The 22466-nt window shown below is 39.0% G+C and overlaps 2 protein-coding genes and 1 long non-coding RNA gene across 3 annotated transcripts; 1 reads left to right on the forward strand and 2 right to left on the reverse strand.

The window, feature by feature from the left end:
• Nucleotides 1-17: 17 nt before the first annotated feature.
• Nucleotides 18-2233, reverse strand: LOC134618543 (tripartite motif-containing protein 16-like). The gene has a single exon (XM_063463986.1). It carries the CDS (start codon nucleotides 2141-2143, stop codon nucleotides 452-454), a length of 1692 nt encoding a protein of 563 aa, XP_063320056.1. The 5' UTR covers nucleotides 2144-2233; the 3' UTR covers nucleotides 18-451.
• Nucleotides 2234-4959: 2726 nt separating this feature from the next.
• Nucleotides 4960-7429, forward strand: LOC134619188 (E3 ubiquitin/ISG15 ligase TRIM25-like). The gene is made up of 2 exons (XM_063464959.2): nucleotides 4960-5996; nucleotides 7390-7429. The coding sequence occupies exons 1-2, from the start codon at nucleotides 4960-4962 to the stop codon at nucleotides 7427-7429; spliced, it is 1077 nt and encodes a 358-aa protein (XP_063321029.2).
• A 1252-nt stretch (nucleotides 7430-8681) lies between these two features.
• LOC134619444 (uncharacterized) lies at nucleotides 8682-11074 on the reverse strand. The gene is made up of 4 exons (XR_010091986.1): nucleotides 10770-11074; nucleotides 9888-9936; nucleotides 9655-9718; nucleotides 8682-9272 (listed from the first exon to the last, which is right to left on the reverse strand). It is a non-coding gene; the product is annotated as an uncharacterized LOC134619444 (long non-coding RNA).
• Nucleotides 11075-22466: the final 11392 nt, after the last annotated feature.

The raw sequence follows: 22466 nt of genomic DNA on the forward strand, positions 1-22466 counted from the left end.
GCGCAGCTGAACAGAGTACGAAATATACATGCACCCATTTATATCATGAACACTTTGCACACCAATAAGGCTTAATAATCATGGACTGTTGCTTTTCAGTGACCCTCATCACCTTTTCTCTTCTGCTCTTCTGCTATTAACACACCTAAAGAAACATTAAACGAATAAGCACCCAGTACAGGGACACTTATTTAATGAGATATGATTAGAAACATAAATGAAGTTATGAAATATGCAGTATTTCTGTATTTTGATCCCACAAATTACAACACTACAACCAGATGAGTAGAATCAACTTTTTGGGACTTCCTTACCTGCATGTTTGAGCATGCATCAAGACTTCCCACAAATTACTGTACTTAGTCAAAGAAATGATCATAGAAACATAACAAGCATCATCATGATTAGTGTAGCTTCCATCCACTCACACCAGCTGTTAAATAACTGCAGTCTATTTGAGGTCAGACAGCTTAGCAGTGGATCCCATATCTAGTCCGAGTCCGGCACAGAGGGGCTGAGTGAATGTGGTCTGGACTCTGTGGAGGAGAGTCATGGTGCCAGAGACGCTGTAGAAGGACAGAATGCCTGCTCTGTGATCCAGGTACACTCCTACTCTGGACGGCCGGGAGACTAAAATGGGAGTCTTTCTTTTGTTATGTTTGAAAAAGCATCTTTGGTTGACACATTGCAAAGCCCAGGATTTGTCATTGTGTCCGAATTCACTTTCTTCTTGCTGCTTCCTGCTGATATCCTGGTATGTGACTGCCACTGTAACCCCTCCTCCGCTCCACTCCACCTCCCAGTAACAACGTCCAGTCAGAGTCTCTCTGCTCAGCACCTGAAACCTGTTAGTGAAAGCATGCGATTCTGGTTTGTTGGCATATAAATCCACTGCCAGTTGCACTGCCGCTAGCAAAGTGGGCATTCCTGTTGCTTTCCTGTTCCCTTCGGACAATATCAATAATGAGTTTGCCGTGCTCTGATCCAGTGTGAGCTGACAGTAATATTGTAAGAATGTAGCTCTTGTTTTGGGATCTGGTTGTGGCAGTAAAACATCCACTTCACTCACTGTCAGTGAGATGTTGGTATAAACATCACTAAAAATTTCCTGCATTTTATCCCTGGCTTTTGCCACAGCTGCTGTCACATCCTCAAAGTAGCGCAGAGGACGGATGTTGATGCTCGGTGAATCTGTCCATTCGCTGATGTGTGACAGTGAGGTGTAAGTGCAGAGAAACTGTGTGTGGTCCTCCGTGTGGAAAAGCTGCTCCAGCTCAGTGTTTCTCCTCCTCAGCTCAGAGATCTCCTGCTGCAGCTTCTCCTGAAGCTCTTTAACCCGACTGACCTCAGTTTTTTGCTGAATTCTGATCTGCTGGGTCACATCAGAGCTTCTTTTCTCAATCGTTTTAATCAGTTCAGTGAAAATCTTCTCGCTGCACCTCACAGCTTTATCAGCAGAGTGATTAATGGCCTCCACCTCCTGTTGAAACACTCTCTTGGCTTCCTCTCTCTCCTGGATTCTCCGCTGGAGTTTTTCGTGACTTGCCTCGAGTGCTTTCTGCCTCTCTTTCCTTTCTGCTTCAGCTGAGACAGTGCAGTGACCTTTATGCTCATCCATGGAGCACAGATAACAAATGCACTGTTGATCAGTGCGGCAGAATATCTTCATCACCTCATTGTGGCGAGGGCAGATAATCCTCATCTGGGAGGGGTCCACCAGCTTGTGTTTTTTGAAGGCAGGAGATTCATAGTGAGGCTGGAGGTGCTGCTCACAGTAAGAGACCAGACACTGCAGACAAGACTTGACAGCTTTCATTTTTTCCCCAATGCAAAAATCACAGGCCACATCTTCAGATCCAGCATCGCAGTGATCAGCAGGAGGAGCTTGGAGTCCGCTTTTCTTCAGCTCCTCCACTAACTCTGCCAACATGGTGTTTTTCACCAGAGCAGGTCTTGGTATGAAGGTCTGTCTGCACTGAGGGCAGCAGGGGATTTCCCTCAGATCACCTCTATCCCAGCAGCATTTGATGCAGTTCATGCAGTAGTTGTGTCCGCAGGGAATAGTCACAGGATCTTTCAGTAGATCCAAACAGATCGAGCAGCAGAGTTTGTCCTGGTCGAGTTGAATTCCTTGCCGCGCCATTTTACCTCAGACAGAGTGAGTGTGTGAGAGTTTCACTTCCTGCCACCCGATCCAAACCAAAACTCAGTTCCTTTTTCTTGCTTTGCTATCTTGTCAGTTATGGTATGTTAATTACATACATCTGCACTCTGGCATATATTTGGAAGGATCAGAAACAGGAAGTTATGTTGATCAAAGGGCAAACAGGAAGAGGGGGGAGGGTGTTTTATGGTTCAAATAATTCCAGGAAGAGGAGTGGTTTCACAAAACAGGGTGTGTTTTTATGTCCTGAGTGTTAGAAATAAAAATGAGTGAGTGTGATATAAAAATGCCTGCAGACAAAACAAAGCAGAACCAAACCAGTGAAATCAATCATCACTGGTTTGGCTGTAGTGTTGATCCATGGGTCTGTAGATCTGTTTTCATTGAACAGCTTGTGGCCTAAATTGATTCATGAAGTCCTAAACATGATGATGTACCAATTCAGTGTAATGTAAATCATGTTTGATTTGTATATATGGGTATCATGTTTTTTCCTCTTGTAATCAATGAAGCAGTTTATGGGAAAGTACTCTGGTGCTCTTAACACATTCTTTTTTTTCCCTTTTTTTTAAAGCTCATATTTGTAATAATAGAAGTAAAAATGATTTAAAAAATCAGAAAAATAACATTTAAAATGTCAGATGGGCCAGTGAACCAAACTGACCACTTTATTAGGTACACTTGGTCTGCTGCTTGTTAGTGCAAATATCTAATCAGCCATTCATATTGCAGCAACTTAATGCATTTAGATAGGTAGATATGATCAAGACAACCTGCTGAAGTTCAAACTTAGCATCAGAATGAGGAATGTGATGAAACCCCAAAAAGTTGATTCTGTTCATCTGGACGTAGCATTTTCAGGTGGAGAAACGTTTCAGCTCTCCCACTGAAAATGCAACGTCCAAATGAACAGAATCAACTTTTTGAGGTTTACTTACTTGGATGATTGAGCATGCATCAAGAATGTGATGAAAGTGACCTTGGCCGTGGCGTGGTTATCGGTGCGAGACAGGCTGGTATTTCAGAAACTGGCGATCTATCAGGTTGATAAGCAGCAGAAGAACAAACCAGGTGCCATTCCTGTGAGCTAAAAATACAAAAGTGAGGCTTCAGTTCACACTGATTCACCAAAACTGCACAATAGAAGATTGGTGAAGTGCTGCCTGATCTGAAGAGTCTCAGTTTCTGCAACATTCGGAGGGTAGGGTCAGAATTCGTTGTAAACAACATATGGCCGGCAGATCTGTATGATCTTAGCAAATTCCTGAGGAATGTTTCCAGCAGGCTGTTGAATGTATTTCATTCAACTGGGTACTAGGTGATTTTTTTAGGCCCAAGCATCCCTCACTAATATGATGCTGAATCAACAAATGTGGAAGTGAAATCAGAATCAAAATCAATCAGATGTCAGGTGGCCTTGAGATCTTTTATTGAAGCAAATGCAACCAGGATGTAAGGTGATCATAAAGATTGTGACTATCATAACTATAGAAATCTTTAACCAATGGAGCAGTCGTGTTCAAAGTTCAAGGTGCTCCTCTTCCAGGACTGCGAAACACTCACGCTGTTATTTAGTGCATATAAATCAGCTCTTTATACTCTGTTCATACTCTGTTCAGTAAAATGCACAAGTTTACATGTTGTTCCATTAAATTTGCTGCTTTTTTGTGTCGTGAGTTTCTCCAACCTCATTTTCAGTAAGAATTTTTTTGTTTAGTTTTATTTAACTACAGTGGCTTGCAAAAGTATTCGGCCCCCTTGAACTTTCCCACATTTTGTCACATTATAGCCACAAACATGAATCAATTTTATTGGGATTCCACGTGAAAGACCAATACAAAGTGGTGTACACGTGAGAAGTGGAACGAAAATCATACATGATTCCAAACATTTTTTACAAATAAATAACTGAAAAGTGGGGTGTGCGTAATTATTCAGCCCCCTGAGTCAATACTTTGTAGAACCACCTTTTGCTGCAATTACAGCTGCCAGTCTTTTAGGGTATGTCTCTACCAGCTTTGCACATCTAGAGACTGAAATCCTTGCCCATTCTTCTTTGCAAAACAGCTCCAGCTCACTCAGATTAGATGGACAGCGTTTGTGAACAGCAGTTTTCAGATCTTGTCACAGATTCTCGATTGGAATTAGATCTGGACTTTGACTTGGTGCTACATTTCTACTGATAGTAGAAATGTAGCTGGTTTCCTGGAGACATCTATGCAGTGATAGCAGCCTCAGTCCAACTCCCTGTGAAGCGCTCCCAAGATCTTAAACTTCACATCTGAATTTGGGTTCTAACTTCCATTTGTGAGCCTCAAACAAGTTTGTAATCAGCACTGAAATACCTAATGATAATTTTATGGATCTGACAGAGTGATAAATGCAAAGCGGTACTCACTGATCTATTTTAAAGCACATTTTTATTTTGAAATTGTCTACAAATTGTCAAGGACTGAGTTAAGGTTGTGTAAGGCGTCTAGTATTTGCATCTTATACTCTGTGTTGTCAACAGTGGGTAGAACCACACGGTGCTTTTCTCAAGAGTTGTGGCTTCCTGGCATGACTTGCAGGCTGAAAACTTCCTCATTATTCACAAAATCAACCAATTGTGTTCAGTCTCAGTGTTTTTCTACAGCTTCACTCTCACAGATCTTCTCATAAGTTAAGACATCAGGATGCTGTTACTAACAAGCCCCACTGCAGATAATGAAGCACACATAAAGAAGATGTAGTTTCTGTGTAATTTGCGTTTTAAAAATCTTTTTTAATTTTAATTCTGTTATCTGAGAGCGATAATGGCATGGCAAACAAGCAGACTGGATGAGAAAAAAATCTGCTGCTCGATCTGTTTGGATCTCCTGAAGGATCCGGTGACTATTCCCTGTGGACACAGCTACTGTATGAAGTGTATTAAAAGCTACTGGGATGAAGAGGATCAGAAGAACATCCAGAGTTGCCCTCAGTGCAGACAGACCTTCATACCGAGGCCTGCTCTGAAGAAAAACACTGTCTTGGCAGAGTTAGTGGAGGAGCTGCAGAAGACTGAACTCCAAGCTTCACCTGCTGATCATGGCTATGCTGGACCTAAAGATGTGGCCTGTGATGTCTGCACTGGGAGGAAACTGAAAGCCATCAAGTCCTGTCTGCAGTGTCTGGTCTCTTACTGTGAGCAGCACCTCCAGCCTCACTATGAATCTACTGCCTTTGAGAAACACAAGCTGGTGGACACATCAAAGAGGCTTAAGAAAATCATCTGTTCTCAACACAGTGAGGTGATGAAGATATTTTGCCGCACTGATCAGCAGTGTATCTGTTATTTGTGCTCCATGGATGAACATAAAGGCCACGACACAGTTTCAGCTACAGCAGAAAGGAATAAAAAGCGGAGAGAACTTGGGGTGAGTCGAAAGAAAATCCAAGAGAGAATCCGGGACAAAGAAAAAGACATAAAGGTGCTTCAGGAGGAGGTGGAAGCCATCACTCAGTCTGCTGATAAAGCAGTGAGGGACAGTGAGAAGATCTTTAATGATGTAAAACAGCAGATCAGATCTCGTCAGAAAGCTGAAGTGTGTCGTGCAAGAGAGCTTCAGGACAGAATAGAGAATGAGATCACTGTGCTGAAGAGGAAAGATGCTGAGCTGGGGCAGCTCTTTCATACACAGGATCACACCCACTTTCTCCAGACGTACACCTCACTGTCACATGTGCATGAATCTGTTGGATCACTCGACATTAAAACATGTACTTTGCAGTACTTTGAGGATGTGATGACAACTGTGTCAGAGTTCAAACGTAAACTACAGGAAATCCGGTTTGGCGCCGCAGTCTCACAGTTAGAGGGGGAAGTGGATGCAGTAATGTCTCAACCTGAGCCCAAAACCAGAGCTGAGTTCCTCGGACTATCACAAGAACTAACGCTGGATTTTAACACAGCAAACACAAGTCTCTTATTTGAAGGAGACAAAAAAGTCAAATGTATGGGTAAAAAATTTTTATATAGTCATCACTCAGACAGATTCATCAACAGACATCAAGTCCTGAGCAGAGAGAGTCTGACTGGATGTTGTTACTGGGAGGTGGTGTGGAGTGGAGGAGCACTTTCAGTGGCAGTTTCATACAAGAATATCAGCAGAACAGGAGATGAAAGTCTATTTGGGAACAATGACAGTTCTTGGGCACTGGAGTGTTTCAAAAATGGTTATGAACTGAGGCATAACAAAATCAGAACTGTCATTTCAGGCCCTCAGTCACCCAGAATAGGAGTATACGTGGATCACAGAGCGGGTATTCTGTCGTTTTACAGCGTCTCAAAAACCATGTCTCTCCTGCACAGAGTCCAGACCACATTCACTCAGCCGCTCTACGCTGGATTTTGGCTTTATGTTGGATCGTGTGTTGAGCTGTGTGAGCTCAAGTAGTCTAGAAAAAGAGGTCTCTCCTAAAGAGGTCAGGCAAAATATATCCATTTCCTATTAATGCAGTCTGATATACCATTATTTCTTTCCTCATCTTTTACTTTTAACAAAGGAGAAATGAATGACAGTTGAACTTGTTGTTGGTTGCTAGAAGTTACATTGCAAAAGCCTGTAAAAGTACCAATTGTGAATTGGGAAGTTAAAATTTTGGACATGAAGCTAATGGGATCTTACCATTGTCATGTTCTTAGGAAATTAAAGATGATAAGTTTTTGTCATTTTAATTTATTTTCTTTTTCTATCTGTTTTATTGTTGGGATTTTTTTCTCTAGGACTGGGCATTGCAAAATAGCATAGACTATAAGTGCACTGATGTGGCATGGGTCTGTGTTACTTGCTATAAAAATTAACAAAAACAAATAAAAGAAAGTAATTAAAAATCTTTAACTGGAGATGAGAAGACAGTGTGTCACAGCTTCCCCATTTAAGCAAAAACAGAAATTGCCTAAAATTGATTACCTCAGTAAGTGTGTGTGATAGAGATGACTTCAGATGTTGAGGAAGAACTCAATTGCACAAGGCACCTGGACTGTTAAGGACAGCATAAGTGCAAGCCAGTGGGAGAGTGGGGACAACTGAATCGTCCTGGGTCATTTGAAGCAGCGTTTTGAGTTTTCTTGTATTTTAGTGTAATTTTGTATTATGGTTTATGTTTAGGTTCATTACTTGGTCAGGAATTTATTCTGCATTTTGAATTGTCTAGTTTTCCCTGTTTTCCCCCGTGTGTCTTTGTCCTGTTTACCTCTCTAGGGTGGCTGTAGTTCAGGAGGTAGAGCAGGTCACCTACTGATCGGAAGGTTAGTGGTTCCATTCCTGGCTCCTTTAGTCTGCATATCAAGTATCCTTGGGCAAGATACTAACCCCAAGTTGCTCTCCAATGCATTCATTGGAGTATGAAAGTAGTTAGGAAGCACTAAGTATAGAAAGAAAGTGAATGTGGCATGATGTATAGAGCGCTTTGAGTACTCCGGGAGAGTAGAAAAGCACTATATAAGAATCAGTCCATTTACTCTCTTTGGGTTTGTGTGTGCGTCTTGCTTTCCTTTTCTGTTCCCATGTTCCCCCTCCTCGGGTTCATTCCAGTCCCGTCTGTCATGTTTATCCATGTTTCCGCATCCCCCCTGTCTCTTGTCCCCTCTCACTCATTCTCTCTCGTGTCCCCTCTCGCTCCCTCTCCCTTACCTGTTCCCTTGTTGCTCTCCTTGTGTTTCATCTCGTCTCCCCGTTTGCATCCGTTTATCCCTGGTGTGGTGTCATGCCTGTGAGTCTTAGGTCTGCGTCTCTGTGCTTCCTGTTTTATTTTGACAGTCAAGTGTCCTGTGTTCAGTTTTGCTTCCTCCTGTTTTGTCATTATGTTTATTCACCCCAGCTGTGCTACCCATGTGTTTCCTCTTTCCTCTTCATCCCTCTGTGTATTTATGAGGTCCCCGTGTTTGTTGTCCGTTCGTCTGTTAACCTTTCCTGCATCTCCATGTTTCATGTACTCAATTTTTCCAGTGCAGGTTTTATGTTAGTTTCTCCCCTGGTTATTTCCTTTGTTTGGCTTGTGTTTTTGTTCTTAGCTACAATAAAAGCTCGCTTTTCATTAAAGTTCAGTTCTGCCTCGTTCGTCTGCATTAGGGTCCTCACACCACAACCTCCACACTGTAAAATCTAATTAGTTCCCAGAACTCAAAAAAATTATGGAAACTCGTTGCCTCAAAAAAATTGAGTAAAGCTTAGCTAAAAATGACTAAGTTAGGACAACTTATTTATTTTGAGTACTCTGTACAAGCTCATTTGTTCCCAGAACTCAAAAAAATTGGATCAAGTTTACGTAAGATGACCAAGTTAGGGCAACTTACTCATTTTGAGTACACTGTACAGCCTTGTTAGTTCCCAGAACTCAAAAAATTATGGAAACTCGTTGCCTCAAAAAAACTAAGTAAAGCTTACTTAAGATGACTGTTAGGACAACTTATACATTGCAAGTCTGCAGTATTAAGAATAACTTGATATTTCTGACTGTACAATACTAATTGTTAAGCTACTGACAAACATTTCAAGTTCAACTAAATGAAAAAACAATTTGTGGTACCATGAATATGATTAAAAATAATTAACAACAATTTTTGTAATGATGTTAAAATGAGCACAACTTTTATTTTCAAACACAACAAAGTACAACAGCCAACATACTGGACACTGTTCTGCTGAACAACAAACAATTATATTGCCATCACTGTTATAATCTTACAATGAAACAAAGTCTCAGATGTAATTATTCTGAAAATAAGTTTAGGCCTACCACAAGTTTGTTTTGTACTTACATTACTTATATAATCAAAATAAAATATTTGTTGTTCTGTCACAAGTGCAGTCTCTAATTTAAACAACACATTTGTTTTTCATTCCAACACATGAGCTGGAATGTTGTATTATTTTAAGGATGCTTGTTTCCAGTCCAGGCATTACTGCCTGAATGACTGTCATGGATCGAGGTGATCCAAATGTAGGTGCAGAAGAAAGTCTTTAACTTCCCTTAAGTACAGTGGCAGTGGATGTGGGTTGGAGATGCAATGAGCATGAACCTGCAGGCGACCATCTTCACTGACCACACCATCTGTGACGGAGGACTCATCTCTCCTGTTTTCCTGCAAGCAAACAATCACATTTTTTGGAACATGAACTTAATTGCCTTCTTAAAACATTTTTTTCTGCATTTGGTATAAAACAGACTCCAATTTAGACAATCTCAGGCTCCCTCCCCGCCGGAGAGGTGACATTCAATGTCCCAATTGTCAGTCTGGATAGCCGTGACCACCACGCAACACACAATAATGTCATGAAAGCATCATTTTAAAAAGGGCTATGCAAACATGGGCAATAACTTTCATTCTAATGATGTGCAAAATGATTTGGGCACAAAACAAATTTTGCTGTTCGAAAACTTGCAGACTTCACTATATACAGTGTAGACCCTCTAAACTAAGTTTGAAGAAATGCAGACCAAACTGTTGTTGTTTGTTTACTTACACAGCATGTCTTGTAGAATTAACTGGAGTCACCAGCAACAGCATAGTGCAGTCATATCTCAAGTCTAATAACAGAAGACAGGAAAAGATCAGTAAAGAAACAACTTCCCCAAACCAAAGCACAAACAAAACAATAAGTAAAACAGGCTGATCTAAAGTATGATTAAAGTTCAGCCTGATTAATATAAATGTCACTGACAGTTGCTAATATATTGGAAAACCAAAAATCCTTACCACTGAGTTGATGTCTTTCTGTCCAACAGCAGGAGTGCTGGTCCCGAGCCTCAAAGACAGTAAGAAGCAAGCAGAGGGAGAAAAAAACAGAACATATTTCAGAAACAGATCTGATCCTTAATGGCTGTGCAATCACTGTAACATAGAGTTTGCTTATTTTGTTAAATAAAGGCTAGATTTGACATTAATAGATGCCACAGATGTTCTAAAGCTGCCACAAAGCATGAACAACAAATGGACGTCTCCGAGCATTTTTGCAAATATGTGATGTCTTGATAAATCGAGCAGATATTTGAACTTTACACAGCTACATTCTCGCCTGAAAATATCTTAAAAGTTTATTTTGTGACCCAGAAAAAGTAATAAGTTTTTCAGCGGCGCTCCTCCGCCATTGCCGAGCTTACAAGTACGCACAGGCTCCGACAACCGTGGCCGACAAATGCGATCCTCCTTTTCCCCAGACTACCCTTTCTGGATCACAAAATAACCTTTTAAGATATTTTCAGGCGAGAATGTAGCTGTGTAATGCTCAAATATCTACTTAATTTATCAAAATATCACATATTTGCAAAAGTGCTTCCACGTTTTCGGAGAGCTCTGTTATCCACACCCCACACCTATCCCACCCCTAACGGCTGCACCTCCCAAAGAATTTTGTCTGGGCTCTTATCTCACTTATTTATTTCAAACGATCAACAGAAAATTTCACCGACATAGTTTTATGTAAGGTTTTTAAGGCTGTGGTGTTAATTTTTAAGTAACATGAGCCCAGCGGCAGCAGCAATGCTAGGCTAACACTAACTAGCTAGCAAGATTATAAACCTGGTGCTAAACTAAGAGAAGCCACAAAATCAGTTTGAATAAGAGTAAACATTTACTCACCAAGTCAGTGTATCAGGTAAAGATCCACAGTAATGACAACAATAGTCTCTTGAGCTGACGCTTCTCCAGGTTTGCTCAACATATTCCATAACAAATGCTGGCACCGTGAACATGCGGACTGATCCGCGAGGGAGGAGGACGGTAGTCACGTGGCATTTTCAAAACACATCTTTCATCCTTCCGCCCAGAGAAGCAAAACTTCCAGCTTACTTAGTTTTTCTAAGTTAGGACAACTCAAATTAATCGAGTTTATCAGCGTTTTTGCATAAAAAGTACTGGTAAGTTATTTAAATTGAGTTCTAATAACAAATTGATAAAAATTGAGTTCAGCCTATTTAATATTTTTAATTAAACACAATATTACATTTTACAGTGCACGCGATCTTGACAATAATGATGCTCCAGGAAGAAATAAGGCAACTGTGCATGATATGAGTTCACCCTTACAGAGTATTTTGCAGGGAAGAATGTTTAAAAAAGACAAACTGAAGCACTCATAGCAAACAAAACTTGCTACTGACCATACAGTAAGTACCAATGCCAAGTCAATGGCTCTACACTCAGAAAAATAAAGGTGCCAACTGGAACCAAAAGTGGTTCTTTAGACTTATGCCATAGAAGAACCTTTTTTGGTGCCACAAAGAACCTTTCAAACAATGGTTCTTTGAAGAACCATTTCTTTCAGTGGTTCATTGAAGAACCTTTAAAGGTGCCTCAAAGAACCATCAAGAAATGGTTCTTTGGGGCACCTTTAAAATGGTTCTTTAAAAACCATTTTAAAGAACCTTTTTTGAAATGGTTCTTTAAAGAACCATTTTAAAGGTGCCCCAAATGTTAAAATGTAACAAATTGAATTTGAGTAGGGTAAAATAAATACGAGCACAGCATAGACATATATTAATGGTTTATTGCCATTTCGTAGTATACTAAAAGACAAAAAGGCATTTTAACCCTCAGCACAACATCACAACTAATACATGTCACATATTAGTCATTTAAACAGTAATAATTAAACATTTTTACTATACTATAAATAAATATATATATAAATACTATATCTATAGATAACACAACAATTAATACATGTATTGTTTAATTAATAAAACATCAGAAAGTGATAAAAACACATTAGAAATAGCAATAGCTTCATGACAGACCAATATATCAACACATTTTCATCAGCAGATGTTTGCATGTTCAGTAAAAATATTTCAACAACAAGTTTTTGATTAAAATTATCAATGAACTTCAGCGTTATGTAAGGCAAGTTTCATGTTGGACTCATGGTCCTTTGTTAGTCCGGTTTAGGATAATGTCTCTGACGTATGTATCATATCAAATATATGTCATATCAAAACAAGCCCACACCTGCAGTTGTTTCAGTTTTTCACAGGTGTTTCCTGTCAGCTGGTGTCCACTCAGGTGGACATCCATATCAGCCAACCAAACGACAAGCTCCTCCCTTTGTGCTTCAAATCCCTCCCACTCTAAGACAAGGAGCTGAGAGAGAGAAAACAAGGGTCAATTATAAAGAAGAGAGAAAAGTGAAATCCTGCTCAGGTCTGACTCACATACCTGCAGTCGACCTGTGATGGACTCCAGTTTGGCGTTCACGTCATCCCTCGCCGATGCCAGCAGCCGAGTCTGCAGGGTGCCCTGGAAGAGCAGAGTTAATGTCCTACTCCTCCTGGTCAGGCTCTCCAGCTGGATGAGTCGAGGTCCCGCCTCTCGCCACTACCTCTGAACACACAAACACAAATTGCATGTGAAGCAGGAGGTGCAATTTTTTTGCTATTCTTTTCTAAATCCAGGCTTGATCACGTGGAGGTATTTGGAAAACTTTTTTTGGCCAGCGGACGACTGTTGTCTCGCAAAAAGTCAAATCAAATGTATGCGATACACAATTAATTCACAAGAACACATTATAAAAAACAAGTCCAGTTCTTGCCTGATTTCAACTGAATTCTGCATCAAAACAGGGTGACAGAATTAAAACGAGTGTTTGCAGCAAATGTGAGCACAAAGCCTCACTTTGTACAAGCCTGCTATTAAAGTTCTCCTCTATGCAGACAACGTTCCTGTTTTGAAGGCACAACTTGGATCTGCTGTACAAATCTTATGGATACACGCTAAATGAAACAGTAGTGTGCACGACTCCAGATTCTGATCCCTCATCCTAATATGGTCCCAAAAGGCTCACAAAAACCCACATAGCGATAGCAATAAAGCAAATGTTGAGGCTTCAAAATACAAAGTCCATAAACCAATGACTGACATGGGTTTTATCATAAGGGTGATAAATATACAACATATGTTCTTAAGACTAAAAGTATAATACAGATTTTAGTCTGAGAGATTTGATGTTCATTTACCTGCAGATGCACTATACGTGCCTGCTCCATGGTTTTCCACAACGTTTTGCGCATCACTATTTAATACAGGTGAACTATATGGGCTCAAAATGTTATGGGCTCAAAATGTGGTCATAAATATTTTGTACTTGTAAATCAGTTTTGTATGTGTAAAAAGAATTTGTGTGTGCGTAAAAAAGATTTGTATGTGTAAAAAAGATTTGTATGTGTAAAAAAGATTTGTGTGTGCGTAAAAAAGATTTGTATGTGTAAAAAAGATTTGTATGTGTAAAAAAGATTTGTGTGTGTGTAAAAAAGATTTGTGTGTGCGTAAAAAAGATTTGTGTGTGTGTAAAAAAGATTTGTGTGTGCGTAAAAAAGATTTGTGTGTGCGTAAAAAAGATTTGTGTGTGCGTAAAAAAGATTTGTGTGTGCGTAAAAAAGATTTGTGTGTGCGTAAAAAAGATTTGTGTGTGCGTAAAAAAGATTTGTGTGTGTGTAAAAAAGATTTGTGTGTGGACTTTGCCAAAAAACCCCTGCAAGTTACAAGTACGGATTTTGACCCTATTTTTCTTCCTTTCATCTGATTGGTCAATGTCATGTCAATCACAAATGTAACAATCCAATCAGAGAACAGATGGGTTTGGCTGTCGGAGGGGCACTTTTTTGAACTGCAGGTCCTTGAAGGGTAATACAGTTTGAAGCTGGAGGATCTCTATATAAATATCCGATAGCAGCTAGGTCCTTTAACTTTCAGCAGCTGTTGAAAGGATAAAGTTGTGGTATGTCAGTGGTTAGAAATACCATCATTACTTTAGGATTAGTTTAACACAAAGTCAGGGCTGACCCGGGACCATTGCTGTGAGTCACAGTGCGCAGCATAAAAGTCCTTTCACATCAGACGCAGGATGTGCTGCTAATGCTAACTGCTAACTAAAAGCAAAGGATCCAGAATTTGTTGCGCTGGCTGCTGAGCTCTGTGGGTTTTTGCAGCAGCTCTACCTGTACTAGATGCACCTGCTCCTTGTCGTTTCTATCTCTGACTTTATGTCCTCTACAAGAGTTTCGGGGGGGGGGGGGGGGTTTGCTAGTTCTTCAAATGTTCAATAAAAACATGTATGCTAATTCATAACGAAGAAAGCTTTGTAATGAAGACTGTCATTTCCAAAACACTGCCCCCCCCCCGCGGTCCGCAGCGCTGTTGAAAAGGCTGTGGAAGTCCCTGTATTAAGCACATAGACCTGTGACACAAAAATCACCAAACTCAGACCACAGACTGTTTTCCTTCGTGGTGATAAAGGAAAAAGCTGAGTTGGCATGTAAAAGGGCATTTATTCCCTTCAAAGACCTGCAGTTCAAAAAAAGTGCCCCTCCGACAGCCAAACCCATCTGTTCTCTGATTGGATTGTTACATTTGTGATTGACATGACATTGACCAATCAGATGAAAGGAAGAAAAATGGGGTCAAAATCCGTACTTGTAACTTGCAGGGGTTTTTTGGCAAAGTCCACACACAAATCTTTTTTACACACACACAAATCTTTTTTACGCACACACAAATCTTTTTTACACATACAAATCTTTTTTACACACACACAAATCTTTTTTACGCACACACAAATCTTTTTTACACACACACAAATCTTTTTTACACATACAAATCTTTTTTACGCACACACAAATCTTTTTTACACATACAAATCTTTTTTACGCACACACAAATCTTTTTTACACATAAAAATCTTTTTTACACATACAAATCTTTTTTACGCACACACAAATTCTTTTTACACATACAAAACTGATTTACAAGTACAAAATATTTATGACCACATTTTGAGCCCATACCCCCCTCCCTTTCGGGAGGTTGCCATAGTACGACGTGTTCTAACATGACTCTCTCTCTCTCTCTCTCTCTCTCTCTCTCTCTCTCTCTCTCTCTCATTTATTTAGCTCGAAACACATATTAACAAATTGCTCAGTGATGAACAAGTACTCAGATCATTTACCTAAGCAGAGTGCTTTGTCAAAACTAAGTAAGTGTGTTCATTACATTGACATTCCGCTGTGCAATTGTTATTTACTTGTATTTTATAATTTGACTTTACATACTGCTGGGTGGTTTGTAAACAATAACTAGTATTATCATTATGCTATTCTTTCTAATATGTATAATAATCTCAAAAGTAATGCCTTGAAGCAGAAAATAGTAATACTTTATTAAAATTTAAATCTAAAGTACAGTATTTGAATGTGTGTATTGTGTCTACTGTTTGTTAACTCGCCATAATCATAAACGTCTTAATAATAAATTCCATATTCTATTACCACATTATTTGTGATCAATGGGTTTGCGGGGTTAGGGGTGTGGGGGTGTAGGGTCTTTACGCTTTGGCCCCCACCCCTGCCACCAGTATATTTTTAAGTATTTCTAACTTTTATTTGAATATTCCGTTTCCTACCATCTGCTCTTAAAGGGTAATTGCCAGGTAATCCGCCCTCCCCCTTCACACACACATGCACACAAACAAAACACACAGTATAATTCACAGCCTCATTATAGTGAATAAATATTTATGCCATTTTACACCATCAAACTTAGATAGCTAAGGATGAAGAACCTTTTGTTCTTTAAAGAACCATTTGTAATGGCTGAAGAACCATCTACAAAATAAAACGTATAATGGTTCTTTAAAGAACCATGAAGACATCTGAAGAACCATTTAAGAACCATAATTTTTCTGAGAGTAGGGTTAGGATGATAGTTGGGACTTTGTTAACACTCAGCCTATTTTGCAACAACAAGTTCAAAAATAAAAATTCCTATTTTAGATGTCTCTAAAAGAAACCCCAGTACTCTCCTAACCGTGGACCGGTGGTTCATGCCCCATCTGTTTCCTGTTGTCCATGAGTCCTCAGTTTCTATAAAGATTTTTGAGTACTTAGCTGCTTTGATTCTTGATACTTACTTTTGGATTTTTGTCTCTTTTATACAGAGGCTTGCTTATTAATTTTTGGTTTGCTTGCATGTGCAATTGGTTTCTGTAAAAAAAAAAAAATAAGAAAAAAGAAGAAGAAGCCTATTCCAGTTTGGCATGGCCTGATAAATTTCACAAAAATTAAAAAGTTAATGACAAAGGTAATGTAAAAAGCTCCCATAAAAGCATAATGCGTCTTACATAAAAGATCAAAATACAGTGGAACCCCAGCTTACGAATACCCCATTTAACGAAAAATTCAAGTTATGAAGACACTTAACGGCAATATTTCTGCCTGTGGTACGGCAAAATGCCCGTATAACGAAATCTGCTGGCTGAGCCCAGAAGGCCTTCCGAATCATGTGATAACCCCTTGGCTTTCGTACTTGCGCTTTGCTGTTCCACATGAAAGACGTATTGTTGCAGTGCTCTATTTCGTGTGCTTTTCGTTTGCAATTAGCCTATCATTCATTCATAATGGGGCCGAAAAACTTAATGCAAGTGATTCGAGTGAAAAGAAGAAGCGTAAAGTGCTCTCGATGGAAACAAAGAGAGAAATTATTGATAAATATGAGCGAGGTCCTCCACCAAGAACTTTGTCTTCAGCCAGCATCGCCTCACTCATAAGGCGATGGAAAAAGGTGCTTCGACTTACGAAAGACCCTCTGGAACAAATTTATTTTGTAAGTCGGGGTTTCCACTGTACATGGAATCCTGACATGCATCTCTTCCATACTGTCCTTTTTTGGGGGATTAGTATCTTGAAACATTGATCTGTCTGAGATTCTGCCTAAAGCCAAGCACTAGACTTTTGGTCTTTAAGCTTTGACCTGTTTTCCAAAACCCATCGAAATACCAACATCAGCTCTTTTTTATGTATTTGCTAAAGTTGTTTTGTACTATCAGCACATACATAAATTCTATTATAATCTCTATATATTGCAATGTGTGCATTTTTTAAGAAACTTGGCAGGTCATTGATAAATATGGATTGTAATTGATGCCTAAACAGCTATCATGAAGAATTTCACATTGAAATGATCTGAAGCTAACTGTGTGCATTTAGCCACATTAATAAATTTAGAAGAACCAGAGAGGAAAATGCCAAGCCAAGGTGATCTGATATCTGGAGATTTTTATCCTCAAAATGTGTGTGATGTATGTTAAATGTTAAGTTTTGAACCTCCAAGCTTTTAAAATCCTACTGATATTTAAAAAATAATTACTTTGTCTTAGAAGAGTGTAATTAACATAAAGTAATTTAAATAATGTTCTTACTATTTTAGAAAATTAAACTAGTTCACATAACTGTCTTTGAGAGGTGAAACGACGCTCCAAGGAATTCGCATGGACCCTGTGGACACAGCTACTGTATGAACTGGATTGAAAAAGGAAAAGGATTGAAACGGCAAAAAGAGGTCAACTCAAGTCATGAAAAAACTCAGGAGAGAATCAAGAACAGAGAAGGAGATGTGATGGTGCTTCTGCAGGAGGTGGAGGCCATTAATCAGTCTGCTGATAAAGCTGTGAGGGACACTGGGAGGACACTTCAACAACTATTCCTTCTTATCAAGAAAAACATTTCTGATATCCAGCAACAGATCAGATCCAAACAGAGAACTGAAGTAAATCAAGCCAAAGAGCTTCTGGAAAAACTGCAGGAAGAGCTCAGTGAACTGAAAAGAAAAGATGCTGAACTGGAACAGCTCTCTCACACAGAGGATCACACTCAGTTTCTACACATGTTCCCTTTGCTCTCAAATTTCAGTGAATCTACAGAGGTACCTTTTACTAAACCCCATCCTCTGCTGTACTTTGATGATGTGCCGGCTGCTGTATTAGAGGTGAAAGATAAACTACAATGATCTTCAGGAAGGATGACAAAAAGTTTCCCGCACAGTGACTGATGTAGATGTGTTGCTACCTCAACCAGAGCCCAAAACCAGAGCTGAATTCTTAAAGTTTTCAACTCAGCTCACACTGGATCCAGACACTGTAAATATGCGGCTGTTATTATCTGAAGAGAGCAGAAAAGCAACATTTGTGAGTAAAAAACATGCATATCCTGGTCACCCTGAGAGATTCATGAACAGGTCTCAGGTCCTGAGCAGAGAAAGTCTGACTGGACGTCACTACTGGGAAGTAGAGTGGAGTGGGTTTGGTATTTACATAGCAGTTGCATACAAAAGTATACGCAGCATGGGAGATCAAAGTGAATTTGGAAACAATAGTGAGCTTTGGGCATAACGGTGTTCGCACAAATATGAATTCATTTATGACAAATACTTTACATCTATCTCAAGCCCTCCATCTTACAGAATTGGAGTGTAACTGGATCACAGAGCAAGTATTCTGTCCTTCTACAGCATCTCTAAAACCATGACTCTCCTCCACAGAGAACAGACTACATTCACTCAGCCGCTCTATGCCGGATTCAGGGCTAATCACTTCTTAGGTGAAGGCTCTTCTGCTGTGTTCTGTGACCTTGAGAAATCAGAAGCTGGTATGGAATGAACTGGAATTATTCTGCTTTCAGTTTTTAATTACTCGCCATTGTTGCTTCCCTAGCAATTTGCATGGGCTGGCTTGTGATGATGCTCTTTCTGTTTTCTGTCGATGCCATTTTCTTTATAATCCTTATACTTTCTTCTTAATCTTACCTTACAGGGGCAATAACCTAGTTTTACTTGAGTTTTATTTAACTATTCTAAATCTGGTTGGTTTATTCTAATGAATTGGTTCTAACATCATTATTATCATCACAGTCAGATATTGATTTTGCTTACTTTTACATTTTCCTTGTGCAGTTTTCAGTTAATCTGTTTAATAAATAGATGCAATGCTGCTTTCACTGCATGGACCTGTATGGATCTAAGTGTAAAACTAGGTGTCGCAGATAGTTGTTTATTTCATTTATTTTCATTTTTAACAATGCAAATGATTTCAAAAATATTACAATGATATAATGTTCATCAAATCATATGTTCATTAAATAAATGTATATTTCAATATATTTAACCATATTTTAAACATATTTAGTACATGAAAAGTCTGTTGTTCTTCCAGTGTTGTAAATAATTGAAAATTCTGAAAAACAAGGTAGATGTAATTGCTGTAGCTCAATTATAACTAGCTTGTCTATACCATGTCAATAATTGGTAAAGTCACTTTTCTAATAACAAATGCGTTACCAAAATAACTGTTTTTCAAAACATATCTCTTGGGGACAGTGAAAGTGAAGGCGATGGGGCACGTTCTGTGGCCTAGCTGGAGGCCAGCAACAAAGCAGGAGACTGACAGTGCTGACAACAAGGAAGGAGACCCTCTATAGAGTGGCATCATTGAACATATCAGAATCAGAATCACAATACTTTATTAACCATTATGAAAGTATGTGGTTACAGTTCAATTCAATTTTAATTTTTACAGCGCCAAATCACAACAACAGTCGCCTCAAGGTGCTTTATATAGTAAGGTAGATCCTACAATAATACATATGTTGCTCCAAGACAATAAGAACAGTAACAGACTGTACTAAATTAAATACAAACGATTACAAAGTTACAAAATTTAAGGAACAGCTCTAATATATACAGTCTATGCAACTGGGATGTGGCGTCTTTGGCAAAGGAACAAAGCATGACGTCTTGCAGTGCACTGGGACCCTCTGCAGACTCAGACTCATCATGAACAGTTTGGGCTGAGGTCCCATTCCTCCACAAAAGTAACAGTTCTGTTGCAACAAGAACAAAAACTCTCCATGCACATATTTGAGAGAAAGCAATTAAAACAAACTAACACTCTACCCACACCACCTATTCATACAATCAAACTCTCACAAGGAATCTTTAACACTAATCACAAACACTTTTGCATGTGATCTACAAACAATAAGATTTTCATGCCTTATTAGTTATTGTCCAAACCAATCAGGCATAAATCCAAAGACCATGCCAGTGATCGAGGAAAAAAAGATAATAAATACAGATTTAAAAAAAAAGAAAAAGAAGAAGTATAAATACATTAAATAACAAGACAAGTGTCTAAAAATTAACATTCATAAAGAACATGAATCAAAATGACCCTTGTAAGCTTTAAGTAATCTAATAACCAAGGGAATGAAGGATTTATAATATCTGTTTGTTCTACACTGTGGTACGAGGTAAAACCAACCCTTCTGAAGAAATGACAGAAGATGGTCAGGATGGTTAATAATGTTTCTTGCCTTCTTTTTCCTAGAATGAACACAAATCTCTCTGCTTGACCACCATGATTTTGCAGCATGTGAGTTTCTATCCTAGATAAAACAAAAAGAGTACAGTGTTATCAGAAAATGTAATTATAATTTGCCGTAAGAAGTCCTGCAGCTGTTAATGTACAAAATAAATAAAAGCGGTAACAGAACACAGACTTGAGGTGAACCAGAGCTTGATGTAAACTTACTGGAAATTTGTCCAACATTAATGACAACAGCAAAGTTTAAAATCAGCTCATAAGTTTATAAAAGGCACACTGTGCCCCACAAATACTTTGCAATAACCACATACACAACATTTGACTTGCTCCTACTTTCTGAAATGGGCTTCAAGATCATATATTATGGTGCTGGTTTCTTGTTAAGTATGTGGCGTTGTGTCTCTGAGTTCAGCCTGTGGATTTCCTGTTTTATTTTGAAGGTCTGTGTTTCATGTTAGTATATTCTGTTTTGCTTCCTTGTCTTGTCGTGCCCAATCAGTTCCAGCTGTGTTGCAACCTGTTCATCATTCCCTCATGTTCCTGTCTGTGTATTTATAGGCTGTGTCCCAATCCAGCGACCGCACGCTTCGGAGTATGCGCAGTTCGCGTACTAGGTACAGCGCGTACTACGAAGTACGAGAAGCGCGGAAGCGAGAGGCTTGTGAAATGAGACGGTCTGGCCTTCGTCGCGCTGCTCAGGTTGCCTAGCAACCATGGATCTAACCTCAAGAAACGTTTCATACATGACATCACTTTGGCTACGTTCACACTGCAGGCGAAAGCGCATCAAATGCAATTTTTTTGACCCTATGCGACCCATATCCGATCATGGTATGACAGTGTGAACGGCACAAATCCGATCTGGGTCACTTTCGTATGTGGTACTGAATCCGATACATATCCGATGTTTTAGAAAGCGACTGCTGTTTGAACGGTCATGTCGCATTAAATCCGTCTTTTACGTCACTGACACGAGACAGACGCCAATTATCAGCGCCGGAGAAGCGCCCGAGAAGACACCGCGAACACTTCCTGGCCATCCAGTGTAGATGTTAGTGAAACTGTTGGGAAGACAACGTGAAAATTTTATTTGTACTGTATAATCTGCAGATTCTGACCGAAATCTGCAACTATCCTTTGAAGCACCGCTCCTCTAAAACAGCAATAAGGATAATTATTAGGTTATCTACATTATTATGTAAATAACAAAATAACTTAAAGCAAAAATTGGGAAACGTAAAGTCCGAAGTCTTTATATTAAGGGCCATCAGTCAAACAATATTGTTTGCTCTGGGTCTAAACAGAGCGCGTTGTGTGTGACATCTTTTGCGCATGCGGGCCGCTTTGAGCGTTCACACTGGAGAGCGTTTGCTGTCACATTTTATTTGTAGTGTGAACAAGCAGACAAAAAAATCGGATTTGATCAAAAAATTGGAATTGAGCATTAAGACCTGCAGTGTGAACGTAGCCTTTGATTAGTTGAGTATCTGAGGCTGAGACCACGGGACTGTAAAAACATGATTGTTGGGCTTCATTTCTGTACTGAACAGTCATTTCAATATTAGTTAGTAAATAACAATTAGCTAATGTTGTTCATGAGACTAAAGTCATCTCACTTTGGTAATGTAAATATAATATGGCCAATATTAAAGTTATTGTCAGATTATTATGATATATATATATACATATATATATATATATATATATATATATATGTATATATATTACAGGATATATTACAGCAGTGAGCTTGAACTCTGTGTCAAAGATTCAAGTTGCAGTTATTTATATTTCCTATCACCTTAAATGTTCACTCAAAGACAAGTATCTTTGACAGTGTATATACAGATGTATTATATATAAGAGACAAATATTGTTCGTTTAATATGTTGGCATTACTAAATTTGGCTCAATGCTTACATATATGTGTAAAAAGAAAATGTACGAGCTGTGAAAACTGTTTCTGATACAATGAAGAGTAGACTGATATATTAAATATTCCTTTATTGGGTGAGAAAATCATACCATGTCATAAATGCTTTAAGTCATACAGAATAGATATCAGAGCCTTAAACAGACTGACTTCTGCTAAATGGGTCAAACTGGGCAGAAAGTCTACAAACACATAACAT

Source organism: Pelmatolapia mariae, linkage group LG20 (assembly GCF_036321145.2).
Source record: "Pelmatolapia mariae isolate MD_Pm_ZW linkage group LG20, Pm_UMD_F_2, whole genome shotgun sequence".
Classification (NCBI taxonomy): Eukaryota; Metazoa; Chordata; class Actinopteri; order Cichliformes; family Cichlidae; genus Pelmatolapia; species Pelmatolapia mariae.